This window comes from Maylandia zebra, linkage group LG2 (genome assembly GCF_041146795.1).
Source record: "Maylandia zebra isolate NMK-2024a linkage group LG2, Mzebra_GT3a, whole genome shotgun sequence".
Classification (NCBI taxonomy): Eukaryota; Metazoa; Chordata; class Actinopteri; order Cichliformes; family Cichlidae; genus Maylandia; species Maylandia zebra.
The window spans coordinates 46,512,608-46,527,164 of NC_135168.1; the positions used below are offsets into that span (position 1 = coordinate 46,512,608).

The following is a 14,557-nucleotide window of genomic DNA, read 5'->3' on the forward strand; positions in this document are numbered from 1 at the left end:
TGTCTTGGCACGAGGCCTTTCTTTTATCTTCTCCCCGTGTGAAAGGAAAGATTAAGAATATATTCTGCTCTGTTTAAGGGGAAAATCAGCTGTCTTTTGACAAGTACATTGTAGCCTGCAGTTTTCTGTCCAGAATACAAAGAGACATTTATCACTGCAGCTGGGGTAAGGGAGGAAGAGAGAGAGGGGGGGGGGTCTCCTGTGCTGCAGCGATGTGCATTTCTTTTTTTAACCCCTATTACTTCCTTTCTGTGGGAAAAAAACACAGCACTCCCATCCTCCTTAATCCATTTGAGATTTCATCTTTTATTTTTCCTTTCATTTCACTGTCTACCCCCGATGCCTTTGTCTTCTCCATCCTGATTTTTATCTTAGTTCTCATCACCTTCTTTCTCCTGACAACATTATAGCTCAGATGGAATATGTAGCGGTAATATGTAAAGTTATGTCGTCCTTCTCCGTCGTGGCAACAAAAAGGTTACTACCTCAGGCAGAGTGCCATAATATTTCCATAGTTTGCTCTCCTCATGTATATTCAACGAGAATGATTTATTCTGTAACATTTTACTTTTAGAAATGCAGGATTTCTCTTCTCGAGACTTTGCATATGCTGTAAAACAACACGGAAGCTTGTGCGCACTGGATTTGTACTCTAAAAGTAGTTAAGCAGAGGTTAAAGGGAAGTCATAGAAAACCAGCACTATCATTACTATCTTTCATTTACCAATTAGTGTCAGTGTTCCCCTCTCTGTCCCCGAGATGACCTTGCAGAGATGAGCTCAGTGTGTTGTAATTGAACATTTTGAGTCAGCCTCAACAGTGGTAGGTACTGTGCGGCTGCTAGTAGCCCAGAATATAAACTATTGATGAAAGAGGGAGATCAGAGTAATGGAGAGGGGGAAGCTGCTGAGATATGTGTGGATGCAGATAGCATCCCCCAGCCTGTTCTTGGCCACCAGGTTCCACAATGCCTTGCGGGCATTTTGTCTTTCGACACGTCTTCATAATCCTCTGTGCTCTGTTTATTTCTGACTTAGTGAATTAATGCGCACCTTAGTAATTTTAGTCGTTCAGATTAAAAAAGCATATATTACTGCTTATCTTAAAGGGGTCTTCTGCGCTGAGTGAGGATCAGATTTTAGAGCACATAACCTGAACATCACATTGAATTTAATCTGAGCTACTCTGGCATGCACACCCTGGATTCACTCTGCTTGGACTTAGTTCACTGGTGAGAAAGGTCAAGAACTGAACTGACTCAGAGCGGTGTTTCTCCGTTGTGGTGTATCTGGCGGTGGTGGATAATCAAATTAAGTAAATTTATCAGCATTAAAAAAAGAATATTCACAAAGGCCCTCTATTTTTGTATTATGCCGCTAAAAAGATATTTGCTTAAGGCTACCACATATCTTTCTGGGCATTAACCTAATTATCATTTCACATTAGTATATTATGTAAAATCAGGTTAGCGCGAAACATGTAAATACTGGAGTAACTGTTAACATTAATCTGCTTAGTTTCAGAGATAGGGTTTATAATATAAAGAAAAATGCTTGTGATAAATTCCAGGAGGTTTTTTTATGTTGTTCCTTTTATGTATAATTGAACGAGAGAGAGAATTCGCTGCATCTTGGCAGCCAAATTTGAGTTTTTATACCACTCTGTACCCCACCTCTTTAAAGGGGAGGATAAAAGATAATGAGAGAGGTCGGTTGTTACGTTTAATGGCGGACAGGAATGTCCCAGAATGGCTTTTTTTAATGATGTGCCTCTTCTCGTGCAGTCCTCGTTAAGGATGAGTTCCAAATGCACGGAGAGGACAGCGAGGGGACCGCGGCCGTATCCTCCACGACCCCCCGAGATGCAGCGGGGGGTCTCAGGCTCCTTTGTGTGTTCTCCAGCTCATCTTAGAAATCCAGTGCTCGTCTGTATTCAGCTCACATCAGCATCAGAAAATAAATAAAGCAAGCAATCAGGCCATGACCTCTTATACCCACAGTGCTTAGAGACCCCCCACTAATACCACCCTTCCTCCCCCTCTGTTCCACTTTACATAGGTTTAACTACCTTGGATTTGCAACTGAATGTCAAGCTTGTGTTTGGCTTTACCACAGGGCAAGTTGTTCCTCAGCTGTCTCTAGAGAAAAGGAACTCAAAGATGGAGAGGAGCAGGGGAATTGGATCTTTGACACCTGTCACTTCCACTCTGCTGCACCTTGCTCTCTTGCCACACATAAGGACTTTTCATGTTATCACGAGTGGGCACAGGGGCTGAGAAATCCAATTACTAGCACTGTGTCAGGCCCCTGCTATCATCCTTATGTATGCTATAGTCATGTTCCTTAAATCAGAAAAGATGTGCTTATTAGCTCTTTCTCTTTTCTTCAGGCCAGTCTACCACCTCCATTTCGATCTGTGTCTTAGATACAAGCTGTAGCCTCACCAGTGTCACTCCTCTATACAGTGTAGCACTGGGTGGGTGGCTAATGCTACAGACATTGGTTCTGACTGTCTTATATTAAGTGGTATCATGGTGCAAAGCTCACTGCGGTGGATAATGGAGAACCTGGGAGAGGATCAGAATGCCTCCCAGATGCCAAACAGATTGGCCTTTGTGACAGAGAAATGGAAGAGCATTAGAAAGTGTTGGAAGGCCTCCTTCGTGCGTTTCTTCTACCCAGTAGGTGGAAATCTAATGCATCTCAACACAGTGGAGACCTTGCTGTGTTTGTCTGATTTCTTTTATTTGCTGCTAAGTGATGTTGACTATTCAGGTGGAGAAAACTGTGTAATTATTTTTTTCATTTGTTTTTTTTCCCAAGCCGTGACCCGCTTTTCTCCGTGGTGACCCACCTCCTCTTACTGTATTACGTAATAACCTGCCCATAATGCATACTGTCCTATTTTGCAAAATGTGTTTCTTTTCTTTCTTCCTTTTTTTTTTAAAGGAAGGAAAATTTTGAAAACACAAGAACACGAGAGAGCAGGAGTCATGCTGGTACTTCTATGACAAGTTCACTTTATATTAATTATGTAAGGCCAGTCTTTTGAGGCAAAGCAGAAGCTCACAGAGGGAGAGGAAATCCAAGATATTGGTTTTCTGCCCGGTGTGCCATCCCCAGTTGTTTGGATACAAGTGTTGAAGGATAGTGGGCATTTCAGATGGCTAAAAGAAATAACACTTAAGAGGTGAAAAAGTAATCTTTTCTCACTGTGAGAAATGTTTGCACCAAGAATAAGAATAATAAATAAATAAAAATAGAGTTAGAATCCTTGATATTTGTGAATAAAGCAATGAATTGGACTTCCTATTCACTAAAAGCCCCATAGCACACAAAGCAATGTTTTCTGTGTTGAAGTGTGCTATTACCTTGACATTAGCGCTTTATCTTTTCTCTTATGTGGAACCATTACTTTTTTATTAGACTTATATTTTGGTTTCCTTGAAGAATATTTAATTGTCAGCCATAGATCGCAGTGACATCTGTTTTTACCTTACAGATTGGACAAAATATAACAATAGTCCATAGTGCTTCTATCCTTAAGCCGACTCTCCGGCTCTTTTTCTCTCCATCCCCACTCACCACGTACAGTAGCTTTCATCTATGCTCCAACCCCATTCATTGATGTAATTTAAGAGTGTGCCCCTTTGCTTCTCCCAGACTCAAGGGTTTAGGAGCAAATTAGCTCGCTAGCTCGGTCAAGCTTAAACACAGAAATGCTGCATTTGTTCCAGTGTATTTAAAGATGTCCTCTGCAGATGCATTGTAGGGGAAACGAGCCAAGCAGACAGAGGCAGGCAGGCAGGCGGTCTGGCTGGCTGGCATTGTGGAGTGGGCAGTTTGCAACAGGGACGCCGGCAGCCTGCTGTGCTGAGTTTGAGGGGCGTATTATATTGTTGTTGGGGGCATTCAGCGCCTGAGTACAGGTTAATTTGAAGCTCGTCATTAGAAGGGCAATTTAGCTGCTCAGACTTTACAAGGCCAAAATTCACCGTGCGATTTTTGCAAAGTGCATCACGTCATGGTAAAACACTCTATTTAAATGCATACACTTGCCGATGCAGTCGCTTTACAAAGAGATCTTTAAATCACTCATTGGGATTGTGTTGCTTCTTGTTTGTAGGTTAAAAAAACCAAACGCAAATATTGTAATTCTGAAACATGCTACCTGCTTTTTGAAAGTCGGGATCCAAGAGAACTGAGAATAGTACAGACTAACAATTCTTACAATTTGTCTTGATAATAGAAAAATATGGTAATAATAAAGCAAAGCTTTTTAAATGCTTTACAGTGCTTTTCCAATTAGGAAAACTGCAGTTTTGTTGCTGGCACCTTTGAAAGATTCCTTCATGCATGAGCTCCCCCCTGCCACCAAATGCTTTTTCAATTGGAAATACATCAAATTATGTGAATGAGATGAGCCCAAGTTTAAGATTAATTTCGACTTTAATTGCATATTATATATTTTAAAATAATCATCCATTTAAAACACTTCCAATCCAGAGATGAAATTTATCTGATGAAATTCATCACCAAATTATATCCCTGATTAGTTTTTCTGTTTTTTTTCCTCGGGAAAGTTATATGTCCACAAAATTATCCAATTTAGTTCAGTAAAGTTATTAAGCTGATTTCTTTTTTCCTATGACAGTGTTGCGGTTGGCATCATTATCTCGCAGAAGAAGAACCACGTGTACAGTACAGATTTTTTTATCGTCTATTCACTGTACAGAATTAGGGAAATATATAATTAAAATCCAATCTGCTTTCAGTAACCTTTCAGTATCTGAAATGCAACTGGAATTTTAAAGTCCAAGTGCTGTATTTATTTATTTATTTATTTATATAGTTCTTTAACAATAATGCCAATTAGCCCTAAGGATGGTGGTTTGATTACAACAGCAAAACCTGAACAGAATAATTGTGGGATATGGATATCATAATGATATGAATTTTAGTGTCCACTTAGTGTCATCACATGTTGTATGAATTGGCACTGTGGCTGAAGCGTGGGGTACTTTTCTGCCAGACACGATCCTGGCCTTATTTTTATGGAATTCTGTGAACATGTAAGTGTATTGTTCTGGTGATGGAGCCTGTGTTAAGAACCTTTTTACTGCCTCTTTAACACAGTACAGCTGTGTACAACTGGGCTTAGCTCTTTATGCGCTTCTGTCTGGGTTAAATCTAGTCCAGAGTGCCTGTGGAGAGAGTTAAATGGTCACTGGCTGATGTACTATATGAAAACCAGGGCATAAATTCTGATGTCTGTTCAAACAAGACCTGAACACTGTAAATCATGCCCCTTCAAATGTTCTTTATGTCATGACCCGAGCCGAGGGTAATACTTTTAGAGCCTTTAAAACTGTTCCTGAGACACTGCAACCTCTAGGAGCCAGCTATGGTAGGAGTAGGCCACAATAAGGTGAGACAATTCTCTCAGCAAGACAGCATGTGTTGCCAGGGCATGGAAACCAGCCCACCCACGTATGTCATAATGACAACCAGTTCACATCGTTTCCACTACATCAAGCAGTCCATTGGCTAGTGGTCCTGCTTTTGAACAAAACACTGCTCTGCGATGACATAGTGATTTATAAAACAGCATAGTGATCACTTTTTTCATCCCGCTGCTGTTACACAGCTGTTAAACAGATGCCGTTTGTACCAATTTAGAGGCAAGTGCATTGTTTGTCAACACCACTTTGGAAATTCATTCTTTATACCCAGACCCATTATAGAAAGCTCTAGCGTTGCTGGATGGGCCAGCAGCAAGGGAAGCGAGCATACGGTGGAAGTAAAAATTTGCAGAATTTGGCACGTACTGTTGCTAGCATTTAGAACAATTATTGACAAGCATTTCCAAAGAACAGAAAGCGTAAGACTGGCTCAAAATGAAGTTAACTTGCCATCTTACATCAGGTTTTCGGAAAGACATAAGTAGGCCTGGTAGTAGTGACAAGCTGTCAGACACTCAGTGCAGCGCGGGATGTATTAGGCAGTGAATGTGTTCTTGATAAATTGACTGCTACTAATGCTCAGAAATAGAACGACGGCCCTATGAACCCCCGGCTTTAACAGTCATAAGACAGTGCTAACAAGGCCACACAGTGTGTCTAATTTTCTTGACAATTAATATTTGACCGGCAGAACTGAAGGAATTCTGAACAGATAGGCAGAAATTAGAGAAGGTTTTTGGGTGAAGGATTCATTTAATTACATCAACGTATATGAGACAGTAGAACTGATTAGATGAAAGAGCAAGACAAAAGGAGGGGACGCATAAAGGATGGCCTTGTGCAGGGAGCTGTGAGGGATGAATTAGACGTTTCGGGGGGTGGGGGGGATAGCTTGATGTGACTGAACCAGATGCTGTAGGGAGAAGGAGAGGACTCGATGCTGTGCAGAGAATGATGGCTTACGTGGCGCAGTAAGGGTGCCCCTCTACTGTTTGTAAAAACAAGACCATCACACTCCATCTTGCTGCTCCCGCAGGAGCCAAGCCTCAAGGCTGATTTATGGCCCACAGACTGAATTGGCTGGCTGGGATGACAGCAGTGCTTGGACTCTCCCTTGTGAGTAGTGTAGGAGGCTGCTTGGCCAAGCCTCAGCCTCAGCTGGCCGTAGAACTGTCCTTTGCTGTAGTTAGGACAGACTAGATGTTAAGCTCTATTTGTTGTGTTAGGATCGGAGAGGACCAAACCTGTTAGTTCTTGAGCATATTTTGAACTCTAACCAACCACAGACAGGCACCGTCTTTTCTGTTCGTGCAGTATTTTTTCTCTCCCTTGTGACGCTTTCATCAGCTTTTGCATTACAGGCTCCATCAAGACTCTGTAGTAACAATTTAGATTTAATCATGCTTTGCCATGTGACTGCCAGGATGGAAAATTAATATGGAGTAGCAATTAGAAAACAGCCCTCTCATTGTTAAAGATACTGTGGCATACCAAGATGAGACCAGAAAAGTGGACATTTTAGCTGCAAATGAAAAGCTTTAAATGAAAACACACACACACGACAAGAAATTTTGACTCCTTAGGCCTTCGATCGTGTTTATAACTTATGAGTCGATTTTTGGATTTTACACCTGTACTCCCAACCAATGAAAAGGGGCACGTAGCATAATGGCAGTGTTGTTGTGTGCTGTTTGATCTTTTCAGACTATTTGGTAGCGTTGTTACTGAATATTTAATGGGGATTAATATCAAAGACAATAAGGTAACAACAGAAAAACAAGCAAAAGAAATCAAAGGGAATTGGTAAAGTCTGTGGAGGCCATAAGTAAAGCATAGCGAGGTTTAAATTAGTCTACATTATTTCCTTTCATAACAGTTCCATCACAGGAAGCTGTGATGCTGTCTGGATGTCTGTTGAGTAGCATCTGTTTTCATAAGACCATCAGTTGAAATGCATTGTTTCTTCTGCATCAAAAATGTCACATATAGAGGAAGTACAAACAAAAGTAGTTTAAGCCACAAGTGGCACTCTTAGTAAGATGATTTATCATACCGTACTGCTGTTCCTGCACTGCTGTTCATAATTCTTTTTAGGGTTTATCATCCTGTAAAACCAAACTGACTGCATCGTGTCATACTGCAGTTCCCAGTTGTCTTGTGGTAGTCAAACTAAGACATACAGAATTATGATTTTGTCACCTGAATCTGGTTCATATCTACTCAACCCTGTCTCTGCCCCTCCAAACTGGTATTCTCTGTTTTGCCGCTGCTTACGCTGATTTTACAGGATTACATCATCATTTTCTACCTTCAGGCTGTGTGCGCTACTTTTGGAGGGATAAGCGTTTGCGTTTTCCGAGTCAGGCAAACAGGACGTAGAATAGCTGGCGAAAGCTCAGGGAATTATACGGGGAGGCGTCTCGCTCAGTGAACGCATCCCTTCCCTTTTGTGTCAGTGGATTTTAGTCTTTTTGCTGATTCTTCTTTTCTTGCTACATTAGCAACAAACAAATAGCACCTGCAGCTGCATAACATGAAGGGATCATTATACGCAGTGCACAAGGGTAAACTGAGCAACGAGCTTGTCAGGATGTGGGATTCCCTCGCTGAAACTGAAGATCTGTCTGCTGTAAGCTGAAGTTCAGACACCTTCATCTGATTGAGTCAAATAGACAGGACAGAATCGGCTGCCGGCAGGTAACAGATGCAAGATGAGATGGAAGGAAGCATGGGTTTTTCACCCTGTGTTGATGCAAATTGGTGCTATAACTACAAACAGAAAAAACATGGAGTCCTATCAGGAGACTTTAGCTTTTGCACATGTTTTATTTTTTTAATTTCATATTTTCAATCCTATATATAAAGTCCTTTCTACTACCTTGGAGTCAACATTAGAGTGCAGCATGTTTGATATAATAGTAGTGTTGTGATCTTGATACATGATTAGAGTTGTACTTTATTACCATTATATTGCACAATATTTTAAATGAACAAATCAGACACACACACACACACACAAAATCTGCAGCCCAGCCTGTACCTCCTGGTGGAGCTCCCTTCGTAATTAATTTTGTGGATCGGAAATGCTCCCAATGACATCCTTCTCTGTTCCGTACTCTAAATCTGTTCCTGGAGCTGATTGGCAAGCTTATTTTCCTGATAACTTTGAATACACATGCACAGCAGGAGGGCCTTTACTGTCTTCTATTCTGTACTTGTTGACTTCTAAATCTAAGCAGTGCTGTAAAAGCCTTTAATTCATCTCCTACCTTACACAAGCTTGTTTTTCTCTTATCTTTTAATGGGAGGAGATTACGTTTTGTTAAAGGTCGATGGCCTGTCACTTTTTTCATTTAAATTTTGTCTCCTCCAGTTTTTGGGGCCTTTTAGAGCAACATCTGCGTTTTATGAAGCTGCAAGGAAAGGCAGGATGTGTGAGTGTTAATAGCACTTGGCTTTCATAACAATGTCATTTACAACCCAGTTGCTCGCTCATAGACCCCTAAAGGAAAGGAGAGAAATGGCATTCACTGCATTTGCACGCACGGCGCAGTAGAGAGCATACAACTTGTGTATGTTTCTTTGTGCCTCAAGGCTTTTCACGCCTTAGAAAGTGCTTTAGGCTATAGAAATAAGCCAAAGGGTTTAGAGGAAATTGAATTCATTACCGAGATGCTTGTAAATTTTTAATCAGTGCAGCAAAAGATCTACTTTGTCAAACATGCCAAACAAGAATTTTGGTGAGATTTCAGATTGCTAAATATAGAGCTCAACTTTTGAATGAATGTAAAACAAAAGTTTTCAATAAGAGCACTAAATGCTCATGTGAACAATTATCTTTACATTGCCTCTTCGAGTTTATATATTTATATATTTAAAAAAATGCGTTTTAAAGTGCCGTTACAGGTAAAGCAGTTACGCGGGGTTAAAAAGGCTTTGAAATTGTGCTTTTTTATGTTTATTTATTTTTCTATTCATCATCCTCTATTATGTTCTTGGTACCTGGAAAAAATTACTTTCTGTTGTGATTGCATTATTACATCCTGATTGGAAATGTTTAAACAAAACCCCCAACTCAATGCCTTTTGTCTCCCTGATTGCTGCCATTGCAGTTTCGTGGACCAATCAGCAATCATTGTCATTTCCATAGATGCAGGACTATAACTAGTGGGAAATATTCAGTTTTCACACATTATTGCTTCTTGGCCTCATCAAATGAGCTTAAATGTATGGTAATTAAATAAAGCAGCCTCGTTATGCCTGTTACGTATAATTTGGATAGTATTGGGTGATAATAATTCAAAAATGCATTTTACATATTATTAAATTGTGTGTACTTAAATTGTTACTGTGAAGTATAGTTCAGATGCTTCAAAGACAACGGGATTTCTTCATCCACATTCATTTGAGAGAGAATGTCATGTCAGTGCATGTCAGCCTGTGCACAATTAGACAGACATGATGAGAGAAATCCTCTTCTGTCATATGGACATTGGTAACTCATGGCTTGCGATTTCGGTGCCCATAGGCGATGATTCCTTCACAATTTTAAGACAGCTCGTGATATCCCTAACATACTCATTCAGTTATTCCATGACATGGTAACCGGTCATATCTGTCAGTCTCATCAGATTATACTTTATGAGAGACAACTCTGGCATATCTGCTCCTGAAAAGCCTGTCTCCAGTCTTTAAATATCGATCCCCGGGGCCTTAGCAGAGGTGCCTCTCATGAGTACAGAAAAGAAGAGAGAAAAACAGATCATTAGTGATTTTAATTAGGTGATCTGTCAAGCTGCGATTGCCAGATGTAAGTGTATGCATTTGGGTCGATCGCAATCCCTCTCACGATCCCTTCTTGTCACCTTGGGCCTCTGAAAAGTAGGATGGCTCTTGCTTAGAGTAAAACAAGCAGTAGGGGAGAAAAGAAATATGTCACTGTGCATGTGTGTGGCAGGTTTCTTCCTAAGAAGCAGGTGGGGGGTTCGGTTTCATATCGAGGTTTAGGAAAAATGAGTTTTGTTTGAAATTTTCCAAAAAATATCAACGTTCTGCTGCTAAAGCTAGAAATGTGACACCGTGAACATTTTCTAAATGAAATTGACAGAGGACAAACAAAATTATGTGTACATGAGATTTCTGAGTACTGCTCTTTGGACTGTTAAAGAACAAACAAGAATTAAAGCATTTGAGTTTGAGAGACTTCGGCTCCTTTTGTTGTTATAATGATGCAGAAATGTTCTTAAATGTTTTTCCCTCAACACAACAAAATGCAGAAGACGCAGTTATACAGACTCAGACAAATCTTTTTTTCACTTCAGCGTTAAACATCATTACATATTTATAACCCGGCGCCAGATGACAGAAACAAAGAGGGAGAGAGATATGAACCGTGCAGCGGCACCGCAACTCGTCTGGTGTCTTTGTGAGATATCTGATTGCAATGTTTAAACCTGCCTTTCATCTAATGTTGCTACAGAAAACTCAATTATACAACAGCTGCAAATGGACTTTTGATTTAACAATTCATAATTTAATTGGCATATTAGACGTGCCCCTAACATCCAGCCCTAGTTATCATGGAGTAGTGTTAAAGGGAGTGCAATATTGCGCTCATGTAGATTGCAAAAAAATCATTTAGTAATGCTTAACTGAGTTTTCATGTGTTTTTCAAGTCAATTCTGACATACTTAAATTGTGAGGGGATTATCAGAATAAAGACGAAAATCAATTAACTTTAAGAACAAATATAACAATTAGGTTGTCTCTTTATTTCCCCACAGATCCCAGTGAGGGCTTTCACTGCCAGGATGAGTGTCGGATCCTAGGCCACTCTGACCGCTGCTGGATGCCTCGCGTTACAGTCCCAGCACGCGCCAAGTCACCCGAGCACGCTCGCAACGTCATCGCTTTGTCTATCGAGGCGACCACGGTGGACGTGCCACACTATGAGGATGGCACAACAAAGAGGACTTTTGCCACCTTTGGCAAGGATGGGTCTGAAGATGTGGAACGAGGAGACATAAAGGGAAAGCGGACTCAGGAGTCTCAGGTGTGTAGCCCCAAGGCCAATGGAGGGGCTGTTCGTGAAGCTGGCAATGGGCGGGAGGCGGCCAGTCCCATCACTTCCCCTGTGCACCTGAAGAGCCCAATGTGCAAGCCGTCATCTGCCTACAACACGCTTAAATGCCGTGACGCAGAGCGAATCGCCAACCACAGCCTGCTGCGGCAGCCGGAGGGGAAGGACAGTGAGCCGGCTGTAAGGGAGATCAACACGCTTCTCCACGACGGCCGAGACAAGGAATCCCCCAGCAGCAAGCGCCTGAAGGACATTGTGCTTTAGCAAGCTTCTCTGTGACACACACCAACATGTATACACACATCCAGTGTAAACTCACATATATATACCCCGCAATAGCTGTGTATACACAGAAGAAAATCTGGCTGTGGCAGTAGAGAGACACACCCATTTGCAGTATACAAAATTGAAAAACCAGCCTGGGCTGAAGATAAACTGACGTATGCTGCAGCTAGTTGTGTGCTCAGGCCCAGGTAGTGGATGTGGCTTCGTTGTAGTCGCAGTACTTTTTCCTTGTTTGCTTTTTGTTCAGATTTCTTTCTATCAGCCTGCGATGAGTGGACAGGCAGGTTACTGCCGACTGCATGGACACGGCCAGTGGAGCTCTCCAGCCCTCGACCCAAAGCAGGACTTTACATGTTTGGACACCTGAGGTGCCAGTTCATACGTACAGTTATGCCTTTTGAACTACTTTTGTATCACGAACTGATATTTGCCTTCTTTGGTTTTGCAGTCTGTTTTAGCTGCCAAAATCGCTCTTTGTTCCTTTGTATAGAGTTCTGTCACTGTAATAAACAAAAACAAATACACACAGGATTCATCCAAAAATATCATCAATTTACTCCTTCAGAAGTTTGCAGTGCATTCAGGAGAAGGAAGGTGAGGCCTCCCGGTCTCATGTCTTCCTGTCCCTGACAAATAAGAGAAACTTTCTCTGCATGTCCCTGAGGACATCCTCGTGTCATCAGACTGTGAGGTCCTTACAGTATTTATATTTTATCACGGATGGAGCTGATTGAACTCTCGTTGTCTGCCAAGCCGCTCTGACTGCAGGAGGTGGGGACAGACAGATACTTGTGATCAAATTGCGTTGTATGAAACAAAAAAAAGACTTTCTGCTTTTGAAATCTCCTGTGCCCAACCTTGATTGTAGCCAGTGGAGCACAAATTAGAACTTTGTGCTTTGGTCTTGTACTTTTTTTGACTTTTGACTATGGGGCTAGGATAGAAGGGATCGTCACTCATGTCTTGCTATGTGAAACTCTGTATAGGGTTTACTATTATCATTTTTAATAACCTGTTGTTATGTGACAATCCCTTTAATGTTTTGTTTCAAGAGAAAAAAAATGAATAAACATTGGTGTTCAACTGAAGCTACAGTAGCGTTTGTTACACAAACACAAAAATAAAAAAAACATATATGCCAAAATATATTTTATAAATAATTTAAAATGTATAATGAGAATATTTAATGCTGTGTAGTTATTTTATCAGTAAGTTATACTTGAAATTAACTTGCTTTTCGTTCATTTGTCTTTTGCTTTTATATTGAACCGGATTTGTTTTGGGGGTTTTTTTTTGTTGTTTATGTTCAAAACTTGGATTTTTTTTTTGTTTACTGTGTGATCCCTGGCAACTGTTGACTTGCAGTCTACCTTGTTGTAAAGAGTTTCTTATTGGTCAGTTCTTGTGCCATCCAGTTTCTGTGTGGGCTACCAGAAAATGTAAAAAGACAAAAAAAATTACATAAAACAACAACGACAAAAAAAAAAGCGATTTCAGCACCAACATTAGTGTGTCAGTTCAATGAGCTTAGAGTGAGATAGCAAAAGAAACCAAAAAAGATGCAAACACAACCTTAATGATTGCAGGATGTTGCTTCATCTCAGTATCAAAGGAGGAAGAACAGCTTCCAGTGTTCTCCAGGCTGCAACGAGGTTCCACCTATTTTATCTGTGTAATAGGTTGGCTTTCCTATATGGCCCAATCACATGGGGAAAAAAAGACTTTTCCAACTTCAGATGAGGGCATTGTGATGTGCAGATTAGCTTTACTCAGCACTGCTGTCACCCTGTACCATCTGTGTTCTCCTGATCTCAAAGCTAAGGTTGAGACCACAGTGGCATAAGCAGGGCTCTCCCTTACTATGAGCACCACACAACAGACTGGGTGGAATCATGCGAGAGGGAACTAAGGTCTTGGAAGAACCGTGTTGCACATCAGCAATGTGGTTTTATGTTGCTTTGCAGTAAACTATGTACAATGTGGAAAAATATGAATGAAAATGGACAAATTGCATACAACAAACTAGATCTCTGTAGCTGAATGTTTTGCTGGTCTCACCCATGGCTTCTGGCAACATGAAAATCGGAATAATCACTGAATGTATACAGCAGCTTATAATTAAACTATTAAATGTTCTCTGCTTTGTTTTCTTGTTTTTACTCGACACCGGTGAAATTTCGGGTTGAACTGAAATTTGAATCCACTGCTTCTTAACAACCATTGTGTCTTTGTGTACTGAAAGAAGTTCTCAGCTGAACTTTATCCATCACAGTGCTATAAGTATAGTACTGTGCAAAAGGATTGAGCCACTTCCCCTTTTTTATTTTGCTGAGCTTTCTCATTACTTCTTTAGGTCGTCTTTGGGAATAGTTTTTTCTTTTGTTTCCTTCTGTGTCAAGATTACACCATACCGCTTCAATAATGTTGAGGTCTAGGCTCTGAGGCCAGGCTGTGACTGATAGTGTTCCATTGTGTGTTTTTCTATCCAGGTATAAATTCACTGCACTGGCAGCAGTGTGTTCAGTATTATTGTCATGCTGAAAAATGAAGCCACTGTCAATCAGAAACTTTCCAGGTGGTATTGCATGGTGGATCCAAATTTGACAGTACTTCTTTATGTTCAGAATTCCATCAATTTTGACAAGATCCCCAATACCATGACAGAGCTTCCACTGTACGTGTACCGCGCCCTGTTCTCCTGTTTCCCTTTCTTAAGAACGGCTTCTTGACAG

General features: G+C 40.8%; 1 protein-coding gene across 7 annotated transcripts in view; it reads left to right on the plus strand.

Moving 5' to 3' along the window:
- The window catches only part of pcdh19 (protocadherin 19), a 52,009-nt gene extending 38,049 nt beyond the window's left edge, over window positions 1–13,960 (plus strand). For all 7 annotated transcript variants that reach the window (XM_076875679.1, XM_004545784.4, XM_076875667.1 and 4 more), the window contains exon 5: window positions 11,245–13,960. In XM_076875679.1, coding sequence (XP_076731794.1) covers window positions 11,245–11,804 — 560 coding nt within the window. In that variant the 3' untranslated portion in view covers window positions 11,805–13,960. The remainder of the gene's footprint in view (window positions 1–11,244) is intronic.
- Window positions 13,961–14,557: the final 597 nt, after the last annotated feature.